The 27,440-nt window shown below is 36.7% G+C and overlaps 2 protein-coding genes and 1 long non-coding RNA gene across 6 annotated transcripts in view; 2 read left to right on the plus strand and 1 right to left on the minus strand.

Annotated features, from left to right (window-relative positions):
• The window catches only part of LOC143253301 (transcription factor EC-like), a 95,433-nt gene extending 77,886 nt beyond the window's left edge, over window positions 1-17,547 (plus strand). For all 3 annotated transcript variants that reach the window (XM_076506959.1, XM_076506960.1, XM_076506962.1), the window contains 2 exons: window positions 2,144-2,309; window positions 13,904-17,547. In XM_076506959.1, coding sequence (XP_076363074.1) covers window positions 2,144-2,309; window positions 13,904-14,323 — 586 coding nt within the window. In that variant the 3' untranslated portion in view covers window positions 14,324-17,547. The remainder of the gene's footprint in view (window positions 1-2,143; window positions 2,310-13,903) is intronic.
• On the minus strand, window positions 1,377-20,530 carry LOC143253303 (uncharacterized). Of its 2 annotated transcripts, none has more exons than XR_013029496.1 (2): window positions 20,384-20,530; window positions 1,377-2,267 (listed from the first exon to the last, which is right to left on the minus strand). It is a non-coding gene; the product is annotated as an uncharacterized LOC143253303 (long non-coding RNA). The 2 variants fall into 2 exon arrangements; XR_013029495.1 differs by having other exon boundaries at window positions 1,377-2,270; window positions 20,384-20,524.
• Window positions 20,531-24,075: 3,545 nt separating this feature from the next.
• On the plus strand, window positions 24,076-27,177 carry LOC143251686 (zinc finger MYM-type protein 1-like). Its single transcript, XM_076502939.1, has 2 exons — window positions 24,076-25,042; window positions 27,125-27,177. Exons 1-2 carry the CDS (start codon window positions 24,076-24,078, stop codon window positions 27,175-27,177), a joined length of 1,020 nt encoding a protein of 339 aa, XP_076359054.1.
• The last annotated feature ends 263 nt before the right edge of the window (window positions 27,178-27,440 follow it).

Genomic DNA, 27,440 nt, shown 5'->3' on the forward strand with positions numbered 1-27,440 from the left:
CTGAAGTTCAGGATTCAATCCCTGCAGTAAACACAGCACAGATTGTGCAGCTTCTTACTTAATGACAAACATTTATTTATTGTATTAAAGATAAATTGAATGAACTAATTGAATCATTTCATTGTGTATTCAAAATGTTCGTTTTAACAGACTTTTTAACATTTAAAGATTTGTATGCAATTTTAAATATTTTTAGTTCTAAATGTTGAAGTTTCATTTATTCCATTGTAAAATTAATTTAATCAGGGGACTAATTTTGAAAATAGAATGTTTTGCATTATTATATGCAAACTGATTTTTGTTGTTCTTAGACTAAAAGGTAATTTCAAGTAATTTTCTGTTATATGTACTATTGGTGTTGCATTAGTATGGTTCATTAGTATAGATTAGCTACTTACAATAGCTTGGAGTTTTCCCATAACCTTGTGATTGATATCATGTCAAGAGTTAAATTTATCTTCCTAACTTTTGTTTATTATTTTGTCAGAACAGACTCAATCTTGTATTTGGTATCCTTTTATATTATATCTGTTGGAGGGTGTCACCTTTGTTAAAGTAAGACCAACAATAATGTGGCATTGTTTTAAATATATTCTAAATGATAAAACACACACACAAAAAAAAAACAGAGGATTGAACAAACAGTAACCTTCCCATGTTCTGTAATCATAAACTGATAGGAGAGCTAGTGAGATATTGGTTGTTTACAATAACTACTCAGTGACTAGGCTCCCCCTCACTAGTTCATTCCCTTTACTGAAAGTGATACATCATGGTATATAATATATTGTTCATTAGTTTGACTTTTATAGATATCAGTCATTTATTGTAATGAGACTGTAGAACAATGAAACATGATTGATTTATCATTTATTAGACCATAACAAGTTATGCAGATATGAGATGGTTGATTTTGAGCTGTTTGTTTTTGTGCAAAAGTTGAGGATCATATGCAGTGCTCCTGAAGTAATATGTACAAAACAAAAAAACTCATATTTTTAAGGTATCAAGAATACAGGTTTGAAGTGTATCAAATGTTCTCATTGGATTATTAAGTATCTTTAACAATTTCATGCAAAGTGGAATGTGTGTCTTAACTTAAGGTCCAACAACACACAGTCCTCTATAATATATTTTTTCTAAAACAGTATTTGGGAATCAGTGCTAGTATAATCCTCTACATAGTTTCTAAGTGACTATTTTAAGTATACAATTTTTAAAAAAAAAAAAAAAAAAAAAGAACAGGCTAGTTTTGCCAAATGATAAATTCATTTAGAAGCTATGCTTTTCATCTTCTTTTTGTATCTTCTTTTGGTTGAAATTTTACTTGATTAAATGAAAGAGAGAAAAATAGTTTAAGAAAGTATTTATCTACAGGAAGGAAAAATGATTTATATTCCAAAAAAAAAGAGAAGTTCAAAAAACAATGCACAGCAGAACAGTACTTTCCATTTGCCTGTATTACTTCTTTTGCAGTTTACATATGATAATTGTGGCTTCACCAAAATAGTAGATCTAACAATGAAATGCAAGTTATCCTCTATTGGGTAATAGAGATGTGGGTTTGTCTTTAAATTTTAAGTGATAAGAAGAAAGCTAAAATATTTCTGTGGAGGTTACAATATGAATATCATAAATTTTTATCAAAGCAAGCTACATAAATAGAATAGATCAGAACTAAAAAATATTAACTCGGTTAATAAAGTCAATATATAAATGTAATAGTCTGAAGTGTGCAATGTCACAATGTTTCAAATCTATACAGTAAGCTAACAGTGCAAACTAATCTTCGTAATGAATGAAAAGAAATTTTATATTGAACAATTTCACATGTGCTTTTCATAAAAACCAACATTAAAGCAAATAAAATAGAGGATTACATACAAGAAACATAAAGGTTTGATTCCCACTCTTTCAGTAATTCTCCAACTTAAGATAAATGATGAACCAGAATATTCTGATTCTACAAATTTTATCTCTCGTTCCTGTATGTTATAATGTCACCTCAGTTGTGGTCTTTCTAAATACAATGTGCATTAAATGAATAGAAATTTTCTGAATGCATTTAACAGCAATTATTAGATACATGTACTCTAGATTCTTCCATAAGCAGTGTTCTTTGATCACAGTGGCTCTCTTGCAGACATTTTGACTTGGTTCGTGACCTCCGACAAAATAAGGGCACAATCCTCAAGGCCTCAGTGGACTATGTGTGCTGCTTGAAGGAAGAAGTCCGTAAAATTCCTCAAATGGAACAGAGGCAGAAACTGCTGGAACAACAAAACAAGAAACTACTTCTTAGAATACAGGTATGCATCTTTAGTAAGAACAATTCTCATCATAACCAGACTGTTCCATATAACCCTTTGAAATATTTTGCTTATAGTCTATATGTTAACCACTAAATGCTTAAAAATCTGTGGTTAAGGTTTTCGTAAAGCATGGAATCTAATAGCTTTCCAATTGTTCACTTTTGTGAAAGATTTATGCATACGAGAGAAAATTGTTCATCAGGAAATATTAACTATAGAGAAACGTCTCAAGATTTTGGCTGTGGTTGTTTAAAAACAAATGTAAAGATAAAATTCAAGTATGATATAAATGTCAAACAAAGTAAAAGAGTGATAGACCTGAAGTCTCAAGATGAAACTTGTTACGGTTAGTACATTGTTTAACAAGTGTTTATTTTAACTATTGTTAAAGGTTTTTCTTATGTATAACTTTTATTTTGTATCCCATTAGATATATCATTTCCTATATGATGCATCATTTTTTCAGCAGTGTGTGTGTGTGTGTGTGTGTGTGTGTGTGTGTGGATCCATTGCCAGGTTAATTAGTCATCTGTGGGGCTTGTAGAATTTTTAAAAGTTAGGGCCACTCTCTCCTAGGAAATATGTTCTTTACCATAATTTTAATTTCTTTGTGACTAATACAGTTTTACTCAAGTTTAACAACCTTTAGTAGTAAATGAGAAATGTGTTTATATCAAAAGATATCTATGAAATAATCATCAGTAATTTGTCATTCTATTGAAGCTGATAAACTGTTTTTATTGTAAACCAGCTTTTGACACTTTTAGGCAGGAAAAGTCATTGTTTAAAGAAATGTCAACCTCCCAAAATAAATCATGCTTCAATACTCTTCAGAGTGAGCATGTTTGAATGATCTTGTCCCATGGTGGATTGCAGATCTTTTTTTTTAAAATATGGTGTAGCTTAAAGGGTGATTGCTTGCCAAAACAATTTGTGATCTTGAGACAGATTCTCTGAGCAATTTCTACATCAGGAAAAAATTGTTCCAAGTGATTGTCAGTTATCAATAAAAACTTGTGCAACTGGAACTCTGGAGCAATAAAAAAAAAAACGTATTTGCACTGGAACTGTTTTACTCTAGGAACACTCCAAAGTCCTGGTTGATATGACTAATGATTTTGTGATTATTTGAATTTATTTTTTAACAGTCTTATTAAAATACATAAAAAAAATTATTTATGGTTGCAAGGCCTCTAGCATTAGCTGTATGTGCTAATAGGCTAACTTGGCACACTGTGTACCTGTGCACAATATGTAAAAGACAAACTAGAAAAGTTTATCTTTTATTAGGCTACAAGAATTTACTTCCTTGTTAGTATGAAGTGGCCATATTATCAAGAAAATCTGTTTTAGAGACAACTGTTGTTTATATTACCACTACAAAATATGATATTAGAGAAAGTATATTGAAGTGATAAACTTTTTTAACTGGGTTTTCTCAGGTTTACTGATTTTCATTCAAGTAATCAAGTAATATCTGCAAGATAATGAGAGGTTATACAGAGACTTAACCGAATTCTCTTGGCTTTTGACTAAGTTTAGAATAAAAAAAAAAAAAGGGGGAGAGACTAGAAATAACATAACACAATGTGAAACAATATTTATTCAGTTGAAAACCACACACAATGAGTGCATTTGTTGGAAATTGGAAACTTTTAGAAATATGCAGATCTGTAGAAGAACTTGCAAAGTTCCTGAGGACAAGAAACCCACTTGAAATAACAGAAAAAGCTGTTAACCTGAAGATGACCTAGAAAGGTCTAAACATTGTTCTCTGCTTATCAATAAAAATGTTAATACCCATATCAGCCATTCTGAAATACAATTCTCAAAGTTCATTTGAAATTCAGAAAACATAGTATCATATACAACAGAATAAAGTGCTATTCTTCTTAAGTTAGGTGCATTACTTTATTACTTTTCATCATTCCAATGGTGAACATCAGTGTCTAACTTTACATAGTGTTCTAATTTGCAAATCTTTTTTTTTTTTTTACCCTTCACGAGAAAGTGCACATGATACCATAGGAGAATAATATGGAACTATAAATAACTAGACCAAAAGAAGATTAGCCACTTCCTTGGCTATTATTCTACTTTTAAATCTACATACATTTGTTGGCTTGAAAATTTAAAAAAATATGTGAAAGTTTAACAGTTCACTAAATAAAGAAGGTAGAAAACATACAGTATGCTTGTTTTCTACACTACTCTCTAACCCAAAGTTGCAAATTCACGACTTACTGATGGCATTATATAAACAAGTACCATGTGACCATCAACATAAAAAGTGGCTAAAATAGAAAGTGTATGTGTGTATATAAATTACTTATCCACTTGCAGAATTATAAAAATATGTTTATTCATATCCATGTAGTTTTCCTTATGTGTTATTATAACATTACCATGAGATGTTTGACATGACACATGCCTATGCTTTCAAAATTTGAATATCAAGGGTAAGAAGTTGCTGCTGAAACCACTGATCACTCGAGTGAATATTATTCAAGAGACCTCAGGACAAAAGGTGTTGTATATGAGACATGTTTAGAAGACAGAATAAGAAACTATTATATTGAAACATAAACAGACTGTGAAACTTAAATTGTTGTGCAGTTGTGTAATTTCAGAATTACTTGAACGGCCAACGTAACAATGTTAAACTTACAATAAAAGAACAAACAGTTAATAGTTTAGTTTGTTTTTTTTTAAGATACAAAGATATTTAACTTAGGTAAAAGTTTTGACACTAAATGTTATTGTGAACCAACATTTACTGAGCAGTAATTTTTTTTATGATAATATTTTATCCTTTAAATGTAAAAAGATTTCAATTCAATGGGCTTATAACATAGATTTTTTTCCAGATTTCATGAAGAAGTACAAAATATAAAGGTTATTTTACAAAAAAGTTAGTTTTCTTGTATGATTAATTGATAGTATTTTCAGGATTTATTTAAAACCTTCATACACTCTGGAAATGAGTAAACAGGTTGAAAACAAATAGTTTATTGTATTCTACCAATCACTGGTAAACACTCAACAGAATTAAAGCAAAAAAAAGGTAAAATGATTTTTTTAAGAATAAAACTGAAGGAGAAATTAAATTTACAATTATTTTGCATTTAAAGGGAGGATTACTGTAATGCATCTCTCGTATGTCATATATAAATTTATTCTTAAACTCAAACAATGAGCATGTGCAAATTGCAGTACATAATCAGTCAGCCACTCTTAACCAGTGCTTACAAGACTGAGACATAAATGTTATATCACATTACTTAAACGTCTTGACAAATGCATTTCATTAGGAAACGTTCTCTACAAATGCCAACTTGTGGATGCATAAGGTGCATCCTGAACCAAAATGTGTGTAGTATTAGAAACTGTGGATGTTTATAATTTATGTAGAAATAAGATAGACGTTAGTAGTTGTGTGTTTTTCATATTGGAATATTTCACATTCTCAGGTCTACTGTTACTTGTATGTATTACTTCCAGACATTCAAGGCACATTGCATAAATAAAATGAAGGTATATTACTGAAATGTGTTAAAGTAGTAGAAAGTAAGATTACACTTGTTGCTTCAGCCATCAGCTTGATGTTACTCTTTAATAAAGAGTATCCCAAGAGCTGGTGATGTGTGGTGTTGACTAAGTAATTGGGGATGGTTGACATGGCATAGATAGCCCTCAAGAAGTTTAGCATAAAATTCAGAAAATAATTATGAGAAGGATTTTGTAATTTACAATTTGTAGTTTAGTTATCAGAATTTTATTTGCCCAGCTATAATAAAAATATTGGTTTTATATAGTTCATCAATATTTTCATCCATTTTATATCCTTAGATTTTACTAATAGGTACCATATTTGCAGGTGTATAAGTTAATACTTTCCACTCTTAAAACAATGCCTGATATTTACCACTTGGCTTAGACACAGGTTCAAAGATAGTTCCAGTAAGAACTCTGAGATTAATAACACATTTAACCAAAACTACATCATTCCCTTTACTATTGTTTTCTTTTTTGAGTAAGTGCCTTAACATAGTGCCATCTATTGTGTTAAATTAACATATTTGTAATTGTATCACTTGTCTTGATTTGTGATAGCTAGAAACTATTTATTTCAAATGCTAGTTGCAATTAATTAAAATATTTTTTGAATTGAAATGTATTGTTCTCATCCATCAAACTAAAATATTGCTGATATTATATAAAAAAAATTAGTTTCTGTAATACACATTAATCTTCTAAATACATTTTATAGTAGATTGGTGTATTTTAAGTTTTGATATTTTTTGTAATAGAAAAGGTGTCCAACTGTGATTAAACTTTGTAAAGTTGTTCATTACATGCTTGTGGCTTATGTTATGTCACATTGAGCTGTCTGTAGGGTTTGAAGAGTGCAAAAAAACGTGATTGTATTGACTATCCCAGAAGGTAGGAAGACACAGTTTAAAAATATCTTCTGCAGATTTAAAAGTAGCATACTTTTGTCTTGCTTGACAACAGAAGTCATTCTGTACACTGAACCTCAAAGAAATGCACTTAATTTGCTCAGACATTCCAGGATTGATTGATTGATTGATTGATTTAGTGTTTTATGGCACAAAGCAGCGAGGCTATCTGCGCCAGACATTCGGTAAAAATGTAAAAAAAAAATAAATAAATAAATAAATGTAGTAATAGACATAAATGGAACTGAAGGTAAAACAAAAAAGTATAAAACCAATGTTGACACCTAGTCTACAATGTTAAGATAAAAGGTAGAGTATAAGAAGTTGTAAGGTATTTACTCTAGCAAAAAAGGTAATGATCATAACCCGCCAGGAAGATTAACAGGTAAGTTCAAGAACCACCGTCAATCACCTGAAGTTGGCCTTTCCAGTCCTGGTTCTGGGTTATGTGTCATAGCAGCTATTATCAAAATGTAAAAGAAAGTAAAAGTTTTAAAAGACACTCCATAAAATCGTAATAATGAGTAGCCAAATGTCCAGTAAAAGGATAAAGTCAAGTAAATGGAGTAAAATTTGTAGAAGTAATTGAAGATAGAAGCAAAACGGCAATTAAGACAGAAAATGGCATAAAACCAATGTTGACATCCAGTCAACAAGGTTGTAAGAACTACCTGTAGCAGAATGGTAATGATCGTAACCCGCCAGGAAGACTAACAGGTAAGTATAAAACCACCGTCAGTCACCTGAAGTTGGTCTTTCCAGTCCTGGTTCGGGTTATGAGTCAATATGGCCAGTACTAAAAAAGTTAATTAGTAAAAGTGTGAAATGATATGCAGTAAAAGTATATAACAACAACGCCAGGATGACTAACGAGTAGTTCAAGCGGATAGTTCAAACAGGAGCGTTAGTCACCTGAAGTTGGCCTTTCCAGTCCTGGTGTCGAAGTTATTTAATGTTCTGGCCATTGTCCAATGTCAAATTGAAGGAGAAAGATTAAAACTGTAAAAAAGGAACCACAATTAAAAGGTGTAATGAATAAACATGCAACACTTAAATGAGATTAAAAAGGTTAATGGCCATTAAAAATTAAAAACATTATCAAGGTGGACAGAGTCACCATCACCAATAACTCTGTCCAATGTTACAGATTGACCCTGGGAAAAATATGTTTAAAATATTGCGTCGTTGAGAATTGTAGCGATGGCAAGAAAGTAAAATGTGGCTGATAGTGATTTGAGTGTTACACAAATTACACATTGGTGCATCAGTTCCAGATAAAAGAAAATGATGAGTTAAAAAACTGTGACCAATGCGTAGCCTAGTGAGAACAACTTCCTCCTTCCGAACTTTACGGAAGCTAGATGGCCAAGTCCAATTTTGGGTTTGATTTGAAAAGTTTGTTGTCACGTTGCTCACTCCAAGTGGACTGCCAGCTGGCACGGAGCCGACCCTTGAAGATAACACCATAGTCCATGTGCACGGAATAGGCATAGGAGTGATGGTGCTGAAGCAGACATATTTAGCTGCCATGTCTGCAAGCTCGTTCCCTTGAGGAATACCAACATGGCCTGGTATCCAGAAAAACTGGATTGAAGTAGCTGCTAATGAGAAGCGGGCCAGTCGGTTACGAATATCAGCGAGAATAGGATGTGAGCCAACGCGTGTAGCGATTCCAAGGCAAGTATAGAACTAAGCGAATCAGTATAAATAGTGCAGTTGGAGTACTGCTCAGCTGCAATATGATCCAGGGCAAGAGATATGGCATACAGTTCAGCAGTGAACACAGAAGCTGTAGAAGGGATTCTGCGTGCAACTACTGATCCATAGCAAACCATAGCAGAGCCCACTGAATTACCTGATTTGGAACCATCTGTATAAATAGGAACTGAATGATTGTTTGAAAGATATTCATTGAATAAAAGACGGTACTTCCAATCTGGAGTATCTGCCTTTTAGGTGACTGAAAGAAAGGTCACATTTGGGGGCTGTAATAAGCCATGGTGGGATGGGCGACCTGTGGAACATGCAATGTTATCAAGGACAGACCCAATTCATCCAATTGCTTCCGGATCTGAAGGCCAAACGGACAATGACAGATCGCTCTGTTCTGAAAAGTACTGCCCACCGAGGAAGGAAAACACATTTCCAGGTGGGATGCTTTGGTAAGGAATGAAGTTTCAAGTATATTGTAAAGATAGTTGCAAACGCGAAGGTGTAGAGAAGGTTCATGAGATTCAATGTATATACTTTGAACTGGAGAGGTGCGGAAAGCCCCAGTGCAGAGTCGAAGTCCTTGGTGATGAACGGGGTCCAGCATCTTTAAGGCTGAGGTCTGGCAGAGCCATAGACCATTGATCCATAATCGAGTTTCGATCTAATAAGAGCACGATATACCTTTAACATTGAACAGCGATCTGCCCCCAACTGGTAGAAGAGAGAACACGGAGGATGTTCAGTGCTCTTGTGCATTTGACCAAGCTGCTTTAAGTGTGGTATAAAGGTCAGTTTACGATCAAAGATAAGCCCCAAGAACTTGGTCTCCGGGACAACTGGCAGCAAAACTCCACCGATATGAAGTTCAGGATCAGGGTGAATACCCCGTCGACGGCAAAAGTGCATGCACACAGTTTTGGAGAGAGAGAAATTAAAGCCGTTCGCCATAGTCCACTTCCGTTACACAATTGAGGGCGGTTTGTAGTTGCCGCTCAATATATCTCATGTTTGACGACTGACATGAGATGTGAAAGTCATCGACATACAGCCCATTCGCAACAGTGAGAGGGAGTTGTTCAGTAATGGCATTTATCTTTATACTGAAGAGTGTAACACTCAATACACATCCTTGAGGGACTCCAAGTTCCTGTACAAAAGAACGGGAAAGTGTCGAACCCACACGAACCTGGAATCTCCTGTCCATTAAAAAATTTTAATAAACATGGGTAGATGGCCCACGTAACCCATATGTATGGAGGTCTCATAAAAACGCCATACCTCCATGTTGTGTCGTAAGCCTTCTCTATGTCAAAGAATATTGATACAAGATGTTGGCGGTTGAGAAAGGCTTCTCTGATAGATGTTTCAAGACGAATTAGGTGGTCTGTGGTGGAGTGCTGTCGACGGAACCCACACTGGGTGGGAGAGGAGGTTGTTTGATTCAAGGAACCAAACAAGACGAGCATTAACCATCCTTTCTAATGTCTTACAGAGACAGCTTGTCAAAGCAATTGGACGGTAGTTTGAAGGAATCTTGGGATCTTTCCCTGGCTTAGAGAAAGGTAAAATAATAGCCTGGCCAAGCATCAGGAAAAACATTCTTCTGCCAGATCCGGTTGAAAACAATCAGAAGGACATTAAGAGAAGCAGGAGATAAATGGTGCAGCATGTCATAATGAATATCATCAGGTCCAACAGACGTACTGGCAGACCGATGAAGGGCCATTTTAGTTCCACCAGGTAAAAGGACGATTATAGTCAAAGAAACAGTTAGTTCGAAGGAAAGAGGTGATCGCCCGCCCGAAGTCTTGATGGCCAGGAAGGTGGAGGAACAAGCAGAAGTGCTAGATACCGGCAAAAGCTTTCACCTAGAGTGTTAGCGATGTTCCGAACATCAGTCACCTCCTGACCATCAGAGAGTAAGATCGAGAGGGGATAGAATTGTAGTGTCCATTAACCTTTGAATCCTGTCCCATATGATCTTGGAACTGGTGGTAGAAGATATACTGGTTGTGAACTTAATCCAAGATTCCTTCTGGCTGTGACGCCTTACCCACCTAGCATGTGCACGGGCCCGTTGGAAAGCAAACCGGTTTGAAAGTGTGGGATATCTCTAAAAGTATCCCAGGCCCGCTTTTGAGCCTTCCGTGCTAAGTGGCAAGCAGGATTCCACCACGGACGAGGATATCGTGGAAAACGTGTCGAGGTTTTAGGAATACACTGAGCAGCTGCATGTGTAATACAGTCAGTTACGCTGCTACACAGTAGTCTATTGATGGCTGATTTACGATGGCAGGATCAAGTTCTGCGAGAGCAGTGAAAGTGGACCAGTCTGCCTGATCCAGCTTCCACCGGGCACGCCGGTAGGGTGGCATCACCACGGCCAGTCTCTCTTATAAGGATTGGAAAATGATCACTGCCTAGTGGATTACTGTCAATTCTCCATGAAAATGGGAAAATAATGAAGGGGAGCAAACTGAGAGATCAATAGCGGTAAAGGACTGACTAGGTGCATGAAAGTAAGTGGAAGAACCAGTATTGAAAAGAGAAAGATTGTGATCAGAGAGCATCCGCCTACAGATCGCCCTCCCATCAATAATAGCACTTCCCCAGAGGGGATGATGTCCATTAAAATCCCTAGGATTAGAAACGGAGATGGCAATTGTTCAACGAGAGCATCCAGATCTGATTGATCATAAGTCTTTCCAGGGACAGGTACAGAGAACAAACAGTGATGGTATGACCCAAGGAAATACGGATGGCTACAGCCTCCAAGGGTGTGTTGAGTGACAAAGACAGGGTGGGCACGTGTTGATCAACCAACAGTGCCACCCTCCATGTACTCGACCATCACACAACCTGTCATTTCTGTACAGAGAAAACTGCCGAATGGAGACAGTATCAGCAGTTTTGAGAAATGTTTCTTGTAAAGAAAGACAAACAGGATGGTAGGAAGCAATCAGCGCTTTGATATCATCCAGATTAGAACGTAAACCTCGACAGTTCCATTGTATCAAGGTGGCCATTTTAAGAACGGGTAGGTGAAGTGGCTGGAGAACCCTTCGTTTTTACCACCACGTTTTTCTTTACTGTCTTTAGTTGGAGGAGGTCTATCAACCTCCATGGATCCTGCTCTGTGTCGAAGTGGGCAGGTTTTGTTATTGGAAGGGAATCTAGTGACTGAGGACGCCGAACGAATAATTGTGTTGTCTCTTGTGGTGGGAGAAAAAGATGTATCAGAAGAAATGCCTGTATTTGAAACTGAAGGACGTGGATCTTGAGGTGTGTTGGAAGGTATGGGAGGGACAGAGATAGGTGTGGTAGTTGATTCATCAACCTTTTTAACCACGGAGGTCAAAAGGCTTTTCATTTGTTTTGAAAACGATTCTTTGGAGGCACAGAGATCTGTCTGCACTCCCACTGTAGTTGTGGAATGAAGTGCAGCAGCATATGTCCGAGATGGAGTTGTGGACAGCAATTCTCCGAGCCTCAGGATAACTAATGTTATGTGTCGTTTTCAAACGCTGCACCTCTTTTCCTCCAACCATTTTGGGCAAGAATGAAAGTATGAGGGTGAGAACCATTGCAGTTTACGCAATGTGGGTTCATGTCACAGTCATAGGCATCGTGGTCCTTGCCTCCACAACGAGCACATGTCAGGGAACCACGACAAGATGTCTTTGAGTGGTCGAATCTCTGACATTGGAAACATCAAGAGGGTTTGGTATGTATGGTCAACCCTGCAAATGAGATAACCTGCCTTGATAGTGGCAGGTGCACGTGGTGAAGTAAATGTTAAAACGAGGGTATTTGTTGGCAGTGTAATTCCATCTTTGCGAGTGGAGATGCGCCTCACTGCAGAAACTCCTTGAGTGGAGAGACCAGCGAGAATCTCTGACTGGGAACGTTCTTCAAATCCTTTCAACAATAACTCCTCGTGAAGAATTCAAGGCAGCATGGGGTGTAACCTCAATAGGTATATCCCCAATTGCCTTTGATTTCAACAGGAGTTCACTGTGTTGGGATGTGGATGTTTCAACTAATATGTCACCAGATCGAAGTTTCTTTACTGATTTTGGAGAGCCAGCAAGTCCCTCTAGTCCCTTTTGAATAAAAAAAAGGGGACATTTGCCCTAAAGGTTTTTCAAAGAGAATGTAATATAAGAAAATGAGGTACATGTGTTACTGATGTTGAAGATTGCTGTTCTGAGTATTCAAGACGTGGTCGCTACCCATTGACTGTTTTTTACAATTTTATTTAAATTTTTTGAGGATCCATAGGAAAAGGAAAAATTTCGGTACCCACTGACCCCACCCACCATGGAGCCCTACAAGGGGACTTACTACAAAGTCACGCAAGGACAATGTAGCAACGCCAGGGTTTCGTGAGCACTATACCCAAACACCAGCATCAGGCACAATGTCCACAACACCCGTTGAGAACTTCCAACACTGGTACTTGGTTGACTCTAGCCCAAGTGGACCAGCCGATTGACCCAAAGGGGGGGCCACCCAAAGGCAGCCGCCTACAGGAATTGAGGCCAAAGTGGTGTGTTAGGGTTGGACCCCTCAACCACCAGGATCTTCTCCTCCCTTCACGGGTCGCCACGCGACGCAAACACGTGGGTGGATGTTTAGATCCCAGAGAAGGTAACCAGATAGAACAGAACCTTCCCTGGGAGGTCCCCTCACCACGTACAGGAAGACATTCCAGGATTGTCTTATAATAGAATCATCTTATATACCACAAATATGGTATAGTGTTTCATACTCATTTTTACTTTTAAGTGAAAGTTCAATGATTTGTGCAATATAAGTAATTGAATTACCACGTTTTTGCAGTATAATTCCTACCAGAAGTATCAAATGAAAGCTGCAATAACTGTATAATATAATATATAACAAGAATACTAGATCAAAGCTCCAGTAGTGGTACTAATACATAGCTGAAATACTAGACACCATAGCTCTAGTGGCTGTGTACAGTATGGTACATAGCTGCAATACGAGACCAGAGCTCCAGTAGATGTATAATATGATAAAAGCTGGAATATGAAATGTAAGCTCCAACAGTCCAGTTTGTGCCAGATAAAGAAACGCTCCCCTTTCTAAAGCACTTGGAATGTGATTTTTAAATCAGCTGTTAGCTGTACTGTGTAACCACTCACAACTTTAAAATGAACTAAAGGAATTGAAGTAAATTGTATTATAACATCTTATATTTATCAACTTTCAAATTGAAAATGGATTGAAATATATTACAAACTCAAACATGTAAAGTCATTGTGTTATGCACCTTCATTGTTCAAAGAAATATCTATTGTAAATTAAGTGCAAACAAGTTAATTCTTTTATTTTTATTATTTCATGTATTTAGGCCTTTAAGTATAACTGTTATTAGTTTTTCTCATTTTTAAGGATCTAGAAATGCAGTTACATTCACATGGAATTTCTGTCAGTGAATCCATTTGGCAACCTTCAACAGAAGCAGTTCTCAGCTCCTTTATTAAACAAGAAAGTGTCCCATCAAATCTCACTAACACTTCTAGTATGGCCAGCAGCTACACCTATCCTAATGAGAAAAACCCTTTGACCACTGTGGATATGGGATTGTTAGGATTGAATGGTGAGCAAGATTCTCAAGTGAGCCCTGCCCCAAGCCCTAGTTCTGGACTAAGTTCTATTCAGAGTGCGAGTCCTGGTCACCCGTATGGTCCATATGATGACATAATCATGGACGATGATATGCTTCCTGTGAATGGTGACCCTCTGCTGTCTTCTCATCATATGAAAGAAGATGAAACCCTGTCTCCAGACCACATGGAGTTTCTTCAGTGACTAATGAGAAACCAGGTAACAGATGACTATGATGAAAAATGGTCTTCAGACCACAGTTTTTTTCTGACCAGATGTTTCACCCATGGAAATTACTCATTGTTTGTTTGTTTTTTACCTATTTCCATATTGCCCAAGACCAGGATCAACAAAATATTTTGTTTATTCAGTGGACGAGTAATAAAAAATGTTAAGTTAAAGTAGCATCTTTTAAATAACTAAAGTGTGGTTAACAATGAAACCAACCATATCTTCTCAAGTAAAGTAATGTGTGGCCTGTGTTATCAATATTTTGATATAAATACAGAAATTTGAATTCTAGTATTGAATCATCTTGTCCTACTTTAATGGGCAGACTAGTGAAAAATATTAATATTTTTTTCCATAAAAAAAAAGTTACATTTTTGTTTTGCTGTTAGAAAAGTATGATGAATTAAGGAAATATATGAACAGACAGAAGTCTAATATATAGTAACAGGTTCCAAGGAACATGAACTCTCTAGTCTTAATAACTGAATTTTTATAACAAACCAAAAACATGATCAGAACTATCACATTGCCTTGCATGAAGTTCCTGACTGATTTATCAATATTTTTGCAGAAATTGTTGAATGTTTTGTGTTATCAGAATGTTCTATTACCATTAGAGATTGTTAGATTAAAATGTAAACACTTATTTATCTTTGAAGAATAGAGTATAGTGTTAGACCAAGGTTGGTGCACTTAGAACTTATCACCTGCATTGTACGTTGCTTGCAAATGACAAGCTTGTTTTATAAGCAAGTGCCTAAAAATGTGTTTATTAGAAAGTTGTTTTTTTCTGCTTTTGTTTTCAAATACATAAAAGTAATGTTTAGCCTAATGTAACTCCATAAAACTTTAAATACAAAAGTTTAGTAATCATTTGTAATAAACAGTATTGTACCAGTAAGACTACTGTAAAGCTATTTGATAATATATCAGAAAAAGTATGTTTTAATTAGTTATTTTGAATTCTTATAAACCATTCAAACTAGCCTTTGCCCTCATTTGTATGAAAACTTGAGGCTTGTAAACCAGGATGAAAACAATATCTTGCTCTGAAGTTACCTTTTGTCATGCTCAAAAAAAAAAAGTTACACCCCTGGTGGGTATACCAGTTTCATTCATTTATTTAAATGTAACAAGTCCTAAGTGTTTCTGACAACTGAGCTGCTGATGAAGTACATATCTGTAGCTTGTTTTTGTCATTTCTTTTCATTTAAAAAGAAAATTTACATAATTTTGTGATAGCTCAACACTTCTTTTTTCATTCCAGATGTGTTGTTTATTTGTTTGTCTTTTCAAATAAGAAATTTAATGAGCAGAAGGTAACAACACCTTTTTGAAATACCAGAACTTGACATTTCTGTTGATTGTATCTTAAATTTGTAGCTTTAATGGCAGCACAAAGGTAATTCATTGTTGTACTGTTTAAAGTAATTATAAAATGCATAAATATGTGTTTGCTAGTTAGGCTTTTGGGCTGTCTTTGAGTGACAAGACAGATATTTCTGGCTGTGTAAGATAATGAATTGTGTTGATGTTTTCAAAAGTTTGTGTGAAGATAATGGTCTATTCAGGTCGAGCACAAATCCAAAACAAGACTATGTTCTGACACATTTTTAAATTCCTATCAGTCTTGATAACTGTTCATGTTAAACATATTAAGTGAAATAAAATAAGATTTCTTAATGCATTGTTATTATGAAAGTACAGAAACTTTTATCTAAGTGATGCTTAATAGAAAAGGTATTAAAATTGCATCTTAAAAGAATGTAGATCCTCATGTTTAGCTACATTGTTTCTTCCAGTGTGGTTAATTAACCATTTCGAGTGCCTTATGAAGTGATTTTGTTTTTTCACATTCTCTTTACACTTGTGTAATATTTAAATGATTTTTTAACCCAAGTTTTATTGAACCATAACAGTTGAAATCTATTAGTTACAGCATTAACATCTAACCTACTGTATGACTCACTTCATTTGACAGTTTTCCTTAAATTTGGTAGGATGTTACTTGCTCATTATTTTGTAACCTCTTTTGCTTTTTCTGAAAGCATTCAATGTGTGATCTGTTATGCCATGCACTTACCCTGAGGTATACCATAAATTAATATATGATACACCGTGAGAAATCATTTTCTGGGGCATTTCGGTAATAATTGCCAAATCCCATACACACAGGGAAAATCCTCGGTAATCAGAAATAATTAATAAAAGTAACAACAAAAACTCCTTATACCCTGGGGCTTGGTGTGATAGTTCATGTATATCTGTCCATAGTGACCCAAGAATATTAATACACCATTAACTGCTTCTAATTATCTAGGATTAATGTTTTTAAAGCCTGTTTTATTCATGTTTACTTTTATAAGATCATTGCACAAGTTATGTTGATTGTGAAGAGAACTTTGAGATGTGCAGGTATTACAGTACAAGTATGTTTGTTTTTCATTGTATGGTTTAAAAATGCTGAAATAAGTATGTCTTGTGCACACGTGACAATGTAAATTTTGTCTGGTATGAAACATGGGCATGTACACAAGTCTCATTTCAACATTCAAGTTCTGTTTGCTTCTTTGTCAATGTTTATAATATTCACATGAATTGTTGTTGGTAAGTTTTTGTGCCAGAAGAGTTTGTTAGACAAAGCTCAAATATTACAATTCAAGACATATTTTTGTATATCTAACACTATTTTAAAGTAGAATCTCCATAAACCTTTTGGTTGGGTTTGATTCTGTATTAGTTGATAGACTAATTCAGATATATAAATATTTTTAATTGACATATTTTCTATAAAGCACACCTTTACAACACATCATTCAAACCACATACTTTCATCTTAGAATACTTAGTTTACCCTTACAGGATGGGGTTCGGTGTTGATGTACTGACTGAAGTAGTGAAAGCAACTGAAATCGGAAATTGTACATTCCAAGGATTTATATTGTACTTGGAAACATTGACATTATCTTCATCTTCTTGATTATGATACAGATGTGTTTAAAATATATATACATATATAATATCATGATGTTCAATCAAGTCATTGCTTTGTTATAGTCTTTTAGAATAGAGTATTTGTTCAAGTTAAAATGAATCATATGTTTAGAATTGTTTGTTATATTTCAAATAAATGTTTCATGCTTGTCAGATATTATCATATTTTTGTTTTTCATCATTGAATAAAAAGTGTTTATTAATATCTTTGTTTTGTGTTTTCATTCATGTGTGTCTATTTAAAAAATATGCAGCATATTTTGTTTGATTTCAGTATGTTTTGTTTATGGCTTAAAAATTTTTGGTTATAAAATATAAAGGAAAAAAAAATTTTGACATCAGTATTAAAAAGAAAACTGTGAGTTTTTATAATTATGATTCTTACAGTGGTTTCCTTTACCAGAAATGATGAGAACCGTAATTATCTTTATTCATAAAGATAATACATGTAGAAAGTTAGATTGAAACATGCCCATAAAGCTGATGCTGAGACTGCATTGTTTGCAAGCCTTTTCAACCATAAATTGTGTTATCATGTTGGTTATGTTTTATCTTTCACACATGATCATATAATAAGGGAGAGAACTGACAAGATTAGTGGCCAAAGTTAGTATTCAAGCAGTGTATCATTGATGTACTTAGAAAACAAAATCAAATATTTTGACAATACTCTTAGATTTATGATGCCCTCATTATTTATGTAGCGCATATTGGTGTATAGAAGGTAATTAATACAACAAACAATAAAAATAATGCCAAAATGGAGGTTTTTATTTAATTAGATGCTCAACACTAATTTAAAACCTCTTCAAGAGTCTTCACTGAAACAAAAACCAAAACTGAAAGTGCACAGCTTAATGATTGTGAAGCTTTATACTGTAAATTTTTGTTTTAGTGAATACTCCTGAGGAAGCTTTAATGTGATATGTTAAGCATCTAATTAAATAAAAATAAAAAAATGCATTTTAGTGTTGTATTTTTTATTTTCAGTATTATTGTGAAATCCTGTGGGAGATAAGTTTTGTTGTTGTTATAATACTTAATTTCACAAGTTCAAGTCCTTATCACATCAAACATGCTTACCCCCACTCCCAGCCATAGAGTAGTTATAATGTGGCAGTCAATCCTACTATTCATTAGTTGGTGGTGGGTAGTGATAATTACCTATCTTTCCTCACAGATAGCTCTTCCATAGTTTTGTGCAAAATTCAAAACTAAAAATGAATTTTTTTTACATTTTTTATTATAATTAGCCTGAAATAAAAGATTTATATAAAAAGGATAGGGTTGAATAATGTCTGTTTCTTCTTTCTTTTGTTACAAATATCTAATTACTCTTATTTGATGCTAACTGTATATAGTGGTTTGCAGAAGTTAGTAACTGATTTATCTAACCAATTAAGTACTTGTGTCTTTAAACTTAAAGCCAAAAGACCCATGAAAAATCGAAATGTGCCCTCTTCTTATGGACTCTTTCTTTTTTTTATCTGCCTTGGACAAAAATCTTCACATACCCCATCGAAAAGTTATCACACCAGAAATTATAGCAACCTAGCTAGACAACTCTGGTGACAGATTCTAACACTTGTATACATGATGGATAATATTTATAGTAAGATTATAATACCTTGAGTTTAAAAGCTATTTGTAGAATTTAATTTATGATTTTCAGCATTTTATTTGTTTATTTTTGTAATGGTGAAAAGTTTTAACTTTGGTTGAAAATTGTTTGTTTTTTGTCCCCCAGTGGCACAGCAATGTCTGTGAACTTGTGCTGCTAGAACCCAGGTTTTGATACTTGTGAGCATAACACATGTAACCCATTGTGTAACTTTGTGCTTAACTTCAACCAGCCTTTTTTTTTCCAAGCACTATAACATGGTAGCAAAATAATCTGATTAAATGCTGAAAAAAAATAGGTTTATGTTCCATGTTACCCATTTGGTCATTTCTCCTTGCACTTTTATTTTTCAACATCTATTCAACATCTAAGAAAACGAAGTAAGTGAAAAATAAATATTAAAATCAGAAAATCAAACTGATGATAAAAATAAATAAATAAAAATCAATGTCAATTTAGGAGTTTCTGTAGACCAATGAAGATGACAAATAAAATGGCAGACATTTACATTGTGTACAGAGGTGATCTATTGTGCTAAAAATCAAACATTTTTCATATGCAAATATAAGGTAATTATGAATAGTCATTACAGCATCTAACTTTGACTACTCTAGACAGGTTCCATGTGGATTATAACAATTCAATTTGGATGTTTGAGCTTTTCACAGTATTAACCTTGAAAACTGCCAAGAAATTTAACGTACTATGGGAAAGTAAAACAAATTTACCACAATGTTAAATCCATAGCTTTGAGTTTTTAAACTGTTTAACACAAATAATACTTCATGAGACATCTAAATAGTACAAGATGAGAATAGGTTATAATATGGACATCAAAAAGCATGTGTGCATAATGAACCAAAGCTATATAGTATTGTTTAACACTCCTACGAAAAGACGTTTCTAGTCCTGATTTCTCCAAGCCCGTTCCCCTGGCTGTGGTTTCGCTAGATAGGGACAGTGGGAATCTCGTTAATCCATTCATTAATGGTTTTAAATGGCAATTTCATTTAAATACAAAATTATTAGCCTAATATTAATAACCTTTCAAGTTGCTCTGGGGCCTATTAGGCCCCACTTTTCGTAGGAGTGTTAAGAAGTTTTTTTCATGTATGTGGCTTTGCTTTAATCTTTAGTTCTCCCATCAGCCATATAATTTTTAAGATCTTCCCATATCCATATTTTAATTATAATAGCTCAGTGTATCTGTAAACTGCTATAATTCACAGTTTCTACACATCTGTAACAAGAAATTAACAAAAAAGTTATGCTATATATAATGTGCCTTTTAATAAGACAGTGCTTCTTTAAATATGCCTGCTTTCCCAGTGGCATGGTAGTATGTATGTCTGTGGACTTACAACATTATAAACTGAGTTTTGATACCTTCTGCTATACCAGAATGACGTTCTCATTACCTGATCCTGCTGTGCCGATCTCGCCAACGGTTCCGCCGGTAATCGTCGACGGTCTGTCACCCCACCTCTCGCATCTTCAAATCGCCACGTTTATCGTGCACGCTAAGCCTGACGCTTCCTTAGACCCTTCCAGAACGCGTATTTTTCGCCGAGAGGGAAATTCTCCAACCGTCAACGCCTGCTGACGTATCCTATTTCTGCGAACCTTGGAATTCCCAATTTAATATTAAATGTTCACCTACCAACCTTTTCACTGTTTTCTTGAGAGGAATTCACCACTCCATTCAACCAAGTGAAATCAAACACGTCTGTGAGAGCCAAAAACAGTCTGAGATTTACGCCGTGCACCGGATATTCTCGAAATCCACCAAGCAAGCTACCAGCTACATGAAAATTGTTACGACTACCAAACAGTATGCCGATACCATTCTACGTAATGGTTGCTATTCATTTTAGTACTGAACGTCCCCGCCGTCGCTCAATTAATCCTAGGACACCCAATCAACTAAAACCTGTCTCGCCACCTCTCATATCACCTTATTTCAACCGCATCCCACAGTCTACAGAGAAATTGTATCCAGTAAAGCCGATATCCAACTCCACACAAACTTCCATCAAGATGCACGACAACCATTCTCTGACAACTGACAATTCGACCTCCGACCATGGACAGAACAAAACCCAGTATCTCAACAAATTCACTCAGACAACATCAATTACACTACGCTCTACATCTGCCCAGATGCAATCTAAACAATCTATCTACTCGAACAAGGCAACTGTAACAGACCAGCACCCGACCATATTCCGAGTCATCCAAGCTAGAATACCTACAAAACATAAAATGTCCCAGACGACCGAGGAATACCAGGTGAATGTACCTATTCAAGATACGACACCACACTCATCAGAACCAGGTTCATCTCAACCTTATGCAGAGGATCTCGAGTACTACACGCTATATGATTCTGTGCGAAGTACAAATCTTATAACAAGAGTAAAACGCCCGAGAAGCACCAGAGAAAGGTTGCAACGAGCACAGCATCTCTCCAGTGATGAGTGGTCGTTCCTTATCCCCCTTAATTATTAGCTCTCCCATTTCGACTTTCCCCAGCTATCCAAGGCACGGTCAGGGTTAATTATTGGCGACCTGGCAGTGAAAGTGGGTATTCTCGGAGTACTCCCGTTTCCCCCCACAGAAAAATTTTAGGCATTTCTTTACCTAGGCCCTGAAAAGGTGATCCGTTACCCTGTGCCTTCTCTTCATTTCATGCAGAATCTAAGTTTATATGTTTCCCTACCCTATCCTCTTTTTCTACCCCTGCTTGCTACGTTAGTCGTGTTACTTTTTTCCTCACTTCAAGTTAGCTCGTTCCTCCTTTTCTCCTCCAACTCTGGCCTTCACTACAAATACCCTCGAACGACCCCAAGTCGACCAGCAGAAATACACCAAACCACCAAGTGCCTATCCTTCAATTTCTGATGACTTTAACGTTTTTCATGCGCGGGACTGAAGAGAAACAGAAGTTTCTGAGCACCCCTGGTTTGCCTTTGGGGTCTCCCCAAAGGTCTTTAAAACAAAAACATCTACCAAGCTTAAAATAAATAAATAATGTTGAGATAATGCCAGGTTCTGGCCAGAGCTTTTGAAAGGTACACCCACTGTTGATAAAATCTGCTATATTATACATCTGTTCTCTGACCTCAACCCCATCAAACAATTTTGAGATGAATTGGAATGCCGACTGTGAGCCAGGCCTCCAGTGGCGGCGCTGGGCTTGAGCCCCCCCAAAATGAGCCAAAGCCCTTCAGTCCCCCTAATATTGTTACCTACATATATTCGTAAAATGTGGAAAACACAATCGTTGTTGTTGCTTAACAATTAACATCAAAGAGACATATATCTGTAGAACTCAACGTCTTCATTAAGACGGAAGTATGTGTCATGCGTCCCATAGCAACGTACTGAATGCACTGAAACTCATGCGCTGTATTGCCGCTCCCTGTGTAATGCCATTCTATCTTGAGCTTTGACGAAGATTAGATAACCACGTTGATATCAAGTTACAACAGATCATCAGGATTTTACTTGATAAACCAAAGGTTTCACAGGTATTTGCCCATTAATTTCATTTATCTTTTATTGAAAAGTAAAACATAGCATGCATGTATAAGTGTATTGTGTATAGGTCAAAACTATGAAGTATTTAGCTGGTGTTGTGTTTTCTGTGAGATCATTTTGCATTGTGTATCAGCCATCCAAAATTGTACTGACGATTGTGGCATACACATAAAATTGTGACTTACAATCCAATTAATGTTATACTTATGATTAGATAACCTTACATATTAACTGACCAAATAATATTTCTAAACAATTCTAGAATGAATTTCGAAATTGTCATTGGGCTATTTAGAAGTGCCTAATTTAATGTAATGTAGTAGTTACATTATTGTAACAGGTGCTTGTCACACTTATGATAATAAGAACAATATCACAATCACAGTGAACTTATGAAGAAACCAGCCTTTCTGTGAAGGTCAACTGTAATTTAGACATTTTGTTTTGGTGCTACTATGACCATTCAATATCCAGGCCGCGGGTTTGTTTTGTTCGAGTGCGTGATTCCCGCCTCGAATGCCTTAAACGTATGATCACCAAGTCGCTGACCATGGTGTACACTGTGCTTACGGCTAACGATCGGCTCAGCCCGATCGAGATCCAGATGCCAGCCGCACGCCACACACCCCGCTCACTCCAATTAGCTACCCACAGTTTTACAACATGCCCTATCAAAGTTGTGTTTGTGTTCCCTAATTAGCCCTGTAATTTTACATTATCACTACCCTCTAATTAAGTACTTGTGCTATATGGTTAAAGATAAACGCTTTCTCTAACAGTATTTCAAGGATATGTTCTGGATTTTTATGTGCTTTGTTTGTTTGTTTTTTTGGAATTTCGCACAAAGCTACTCGAGGGCTATCTGTGCTAGCCGTCCCTAATTTAGCAGTGTAAGACTAGAGGGAAGGCAGCTAGTCATCACCACCCACCGCCAACTCTTGGGCTACTCTTTTACCAACGAATAGTGGGATTGACCGTCACATTATACACCCCCACGGCTGAGAGGGTGAGCATGTTTAGCGCGACGCGGGCGCGAACCCGCGACCCTCGGATTACGAGTCGCACGCCTTACGCGCTCGGCCATGCCAGGCCTTTTATATGCTATTAATATAATTTGGTGATTTCAATGCCGCAGAGCAGTTGTTCGTAATGTTGAACTATGTTTAGTTGTTATTTGTTCCTTATTCATGAAATGACCAAATAGTATGTATGTTATATCTTTTTCATTAGATTTCGATGTTTAAAATGAATATCTTTTGTAATCCCTATTGCCAATATAAGAAGAGAAATTCCCATTCGTTTCATATAAACTAATACAACTTGGAAGTAAGAAGTGGTACTAGCAGTCAGCCAGCTTGGGGGTCACTTTGACGTTCGCGCGCTCTATATAAAAGGGAGTTATGTTTGTTTATGCGACTCGGCCTCACATTGGAACACACACTCAGTTTGGATTAATAAAAGGAAATCAAAATTAGCGACTCGTTTTCAAACAAGGACACTAACACACAAGACAAGACTCAGACATTACCCACCAAAACATAAACCAGTTATACTACACATAGGGTTGATTATGCAACACGACCTGCTACCCAATAAGAGGGAGCGAGTAGATGGCCCTACAAACACATGTAGTGCAAGTGAGGAAGACAGTGGTCATCATGAAGATGAGAATGCAGACACGACTAGTGCGGGACCCCAGCCGCAAGATGGCACCACTCACACCCAGGATGAAAAACTACCACCAGGACCCAAGGACCTGAGCCAGCTTCCAGATAGTATTCCTATCTGTCCAGACTTAAAGAGATACCTGACCACAGAATACAGCAGTCAGTCAAGGTCATTCAACAAGAATTGGCGTGATCAGCACTCGTGGTTGGAGTACTCTGTGACCCAAGATGCTGCATTCTGCTTCACATGTCGTCTTTTCACTCACACACACTTCAGTAAAACTGAAAAGTCCTTCACCCATGAAGGCTTCCGGAACTGGAAGAAGGCGACCACATCACTGAAGTCCCATGATAACTCTGCAGGACACAAATTTGCCATGCAAGCTTGGGCAGAGTTTAAATTGCAGAAAACAAAGGGTGCAAGGATCCAACATGCTTTCTCTGCAAGACATGCTAAAACTGTGGAGGAAAACCGACATCACATAAGAGCCATGATATATGCACTGCTCTACACAGCCTGCCAGAATGAAGCCCAGAGAGATCACAGGGAAGGTAGTCAGTCAGTTAACAGGGGTAATTTCCTGAAACTTCTTGACATGATTTCCAGGTATAATGAAATCGTGAAGAAGAAGCTGAGTGATCCTGGCAATGCCAAGTACATGCACCATGATATCCAAAACGAACTGTTTGACATCATAGCTGGAATGATCAGGAAGGATATCAGCAAAGAGGTCATGGAAGCTGAGCACTTTGCTCTAATGGTTGATGAAACAAAGGATGTGAGCAAACAAGAACAACTGTCCATTTTGGTAAGGTACCTCCACCAACAGTGCCTTCACGAGGAGTTCCTGGACTTCACAGCTGCTGAGGGTCTGGATGCAGATTCATTGCTCAAGAAAATCATGGAGACTCTGGCTAAATGTGGTATTGACCATAATGCCTGCATTGGCCAGTGCTATGACGGAGCTGCAGTCATGTCAGGGCGTATCAGTGGCGTACAGGAGAGGTTCAGGAGAGAGGTGTCTCAGGCTGTGTATGTCCACTGCTATGCATACAGGCTCAACCTTGTGCTAGTTGATTGTGTGCATAATGTCCAGGTTGCAGCAGAGTTCTTTGTGACAATTCAGAAGCTGTACAAATTCTTCTCTACATCGGTTGTGCATGAAGAATTTCTGAAGGTACAGAAGGAGCTTGAACCCATGAACCAGCACATAGAGTTGAAGCGACTGTCAGACACAAAATGGGCCTGCCAACATGCTGCTTGTCTGGCTGTGAAAAGAACCCTACCTGCCATTGTGACAACCCTAAAGCGTCTTGTGGAAGGGACAATGTCCACAGAGCCACTGAATCAAAGGGCCTGTGAATCCTACTAGATCAGCAGTTTGTAATCAGTCTAGTGGCCATAGAAAAACTACTGCTGATAATAAAACAGCTATCAGACCACCTCCAATCACCTGACATGCAGCTGGCCTCTGCAGAGGACCTAGTACAATCTGTCATCTCTGGTCTCTCGGAAATGAGAACTGAAGCAGCATGGAAAGACTTGGTAGAGTTGCTGAAGATATATGTTAGAAAGTGGGAATATGCACTAAGATGGTGCGTCAAGATGGACAGTGATCTGCCCCCAGACACCTGGACGAATTCATAATCACATCTAGTACTGGCAAAAGAGATGAACCAACACCAGATGCCAAGAGACACACCTTCTATGCCATCATAGACAGGATGCTCAATGAACTGAATAGAAGATTATCCTCTGATGTCTGCAGTATTCTGATGGGTGCAACTGCATTGAACCCCAAACACTCCACATTTCTGGACAAGCAAGCACTCTTAGGAATGGTAGCAAACTATGGTGTGGCAGAGGATGACCTCGCAGTGGAGGTCCATCAGTTGAACCGGCTAATTGCCAGGAAGAAAGGCAAGAAGCAGGAAGTATCCACACCATTGGAGCTTGCAACCAAGCTGGAGCCATTCAAGGATGCCTTCATGGATCTCCACAAACTTGTATGCATTGCTGTGACCCTGCCTGTCACTTCAGCTGCCTGTGAGAGAAGTTACTCATCTCTGAAACTTCTCAAGACATACTTGCACAACAGCAGTGGTAACAACTGCACCAGCAACCTTGATGTTGTATCAGTGAACTCCAGGAGGGCAAAACAACTCGATATTGATACTGTTATAAACACATTTGCTGCCAATCATCAGAACAGGCGCATTGTTTTGAAGTAATGTTGACTATAAACACAACATGATGAAAAATAGTTAGCCTGATAGTGACCTTACTTTTCCTTATAGTGTATTAACTTCACATGAGATAATTTGTTTCTGCTATGTAAACTATGTCTTTATGTTATATTTCTTTTGATTTATCACTTTACTCTTAATGGTATATTAAATGTTCAATCTAAGCTAATCTTGATTTTTTTATTATTATGTATTACCTTGGGTGGAATTTAGGTGAGCTTCCTCTTTTACATATACACATATTTTCATAAATAGATTATTTCTAACTTGTAATAATGAATTATTAATCAGAGCATGAGTTTCCAATGAAAACTGCATTGAAAACGCAGTTCAAAATAGCACACCTTTCTGAAATGTACCTTGGTATTTATATTACCCTCCACAGTTTACCTCACCCCCCCCCAACGAAAATATCCTAGCACCGCCACTGCAGGCCTCCTTGTTCGACATGAGTGCCTGACCTCACTAATGCTCTTGTGGCTAAATAGGAGTGAATCTCCACAGCCATAATCCAAAATCTAGTAAAATGCCTTCCCATGTTATCTCATGATCAAAGGCGTAGCTAGGGTTTTTAGCGCCCGGAGACAAAGTCAGTTTTCGTGCCCCCTCGTAACAAAGTGTAAGCCATAAGGGGGTTCGTCACGCTTTACCGGAATTTTATGAGTTTTAGAACATGAAAACCTGCATTTCGTGGGATATTTTTAGGTTATGAAGGAGATGAAAAAAGTGAAATAATTGAGGCAACAATGGTACTTTGAAGATACAATTGAATAACAGAGAAGGACAGAATCAGAAACATTTTGGCGCCCCCAACCCCGATGCTGCGCCCGTGGACAGATGTACACCCTTGCCTTCCCTAGCTACGCCACTGCTCATGGTTTTGGAATGAGATGTTCAATAAGCACATATAGGTGTGATGGTCGGATGCCCACATACTTTTGGCCAAGTAATGTATCTCCTGAAAGAACAAGGCCCAATCACTCCTTTGCCATGAGATCCCTGAAAGTTGTATTACTCCACT

This window comes from Tachypleus tridentatus, chromosome 6 (genome assembly GCF_004210375.1).
Source record: "Tachypleus tridentatus isolate NWPU-2018 chromosome 6, ASM421037v1, whole genome shotgun sequence".
Classification (NCBI taxonomy): domain Eukaryota; kingdom Metazoa; phylum Arthropoda; class Merostomata; order Xiphosura; family Limulidae; genus Tachypleus; species Tachypleus tridentatus.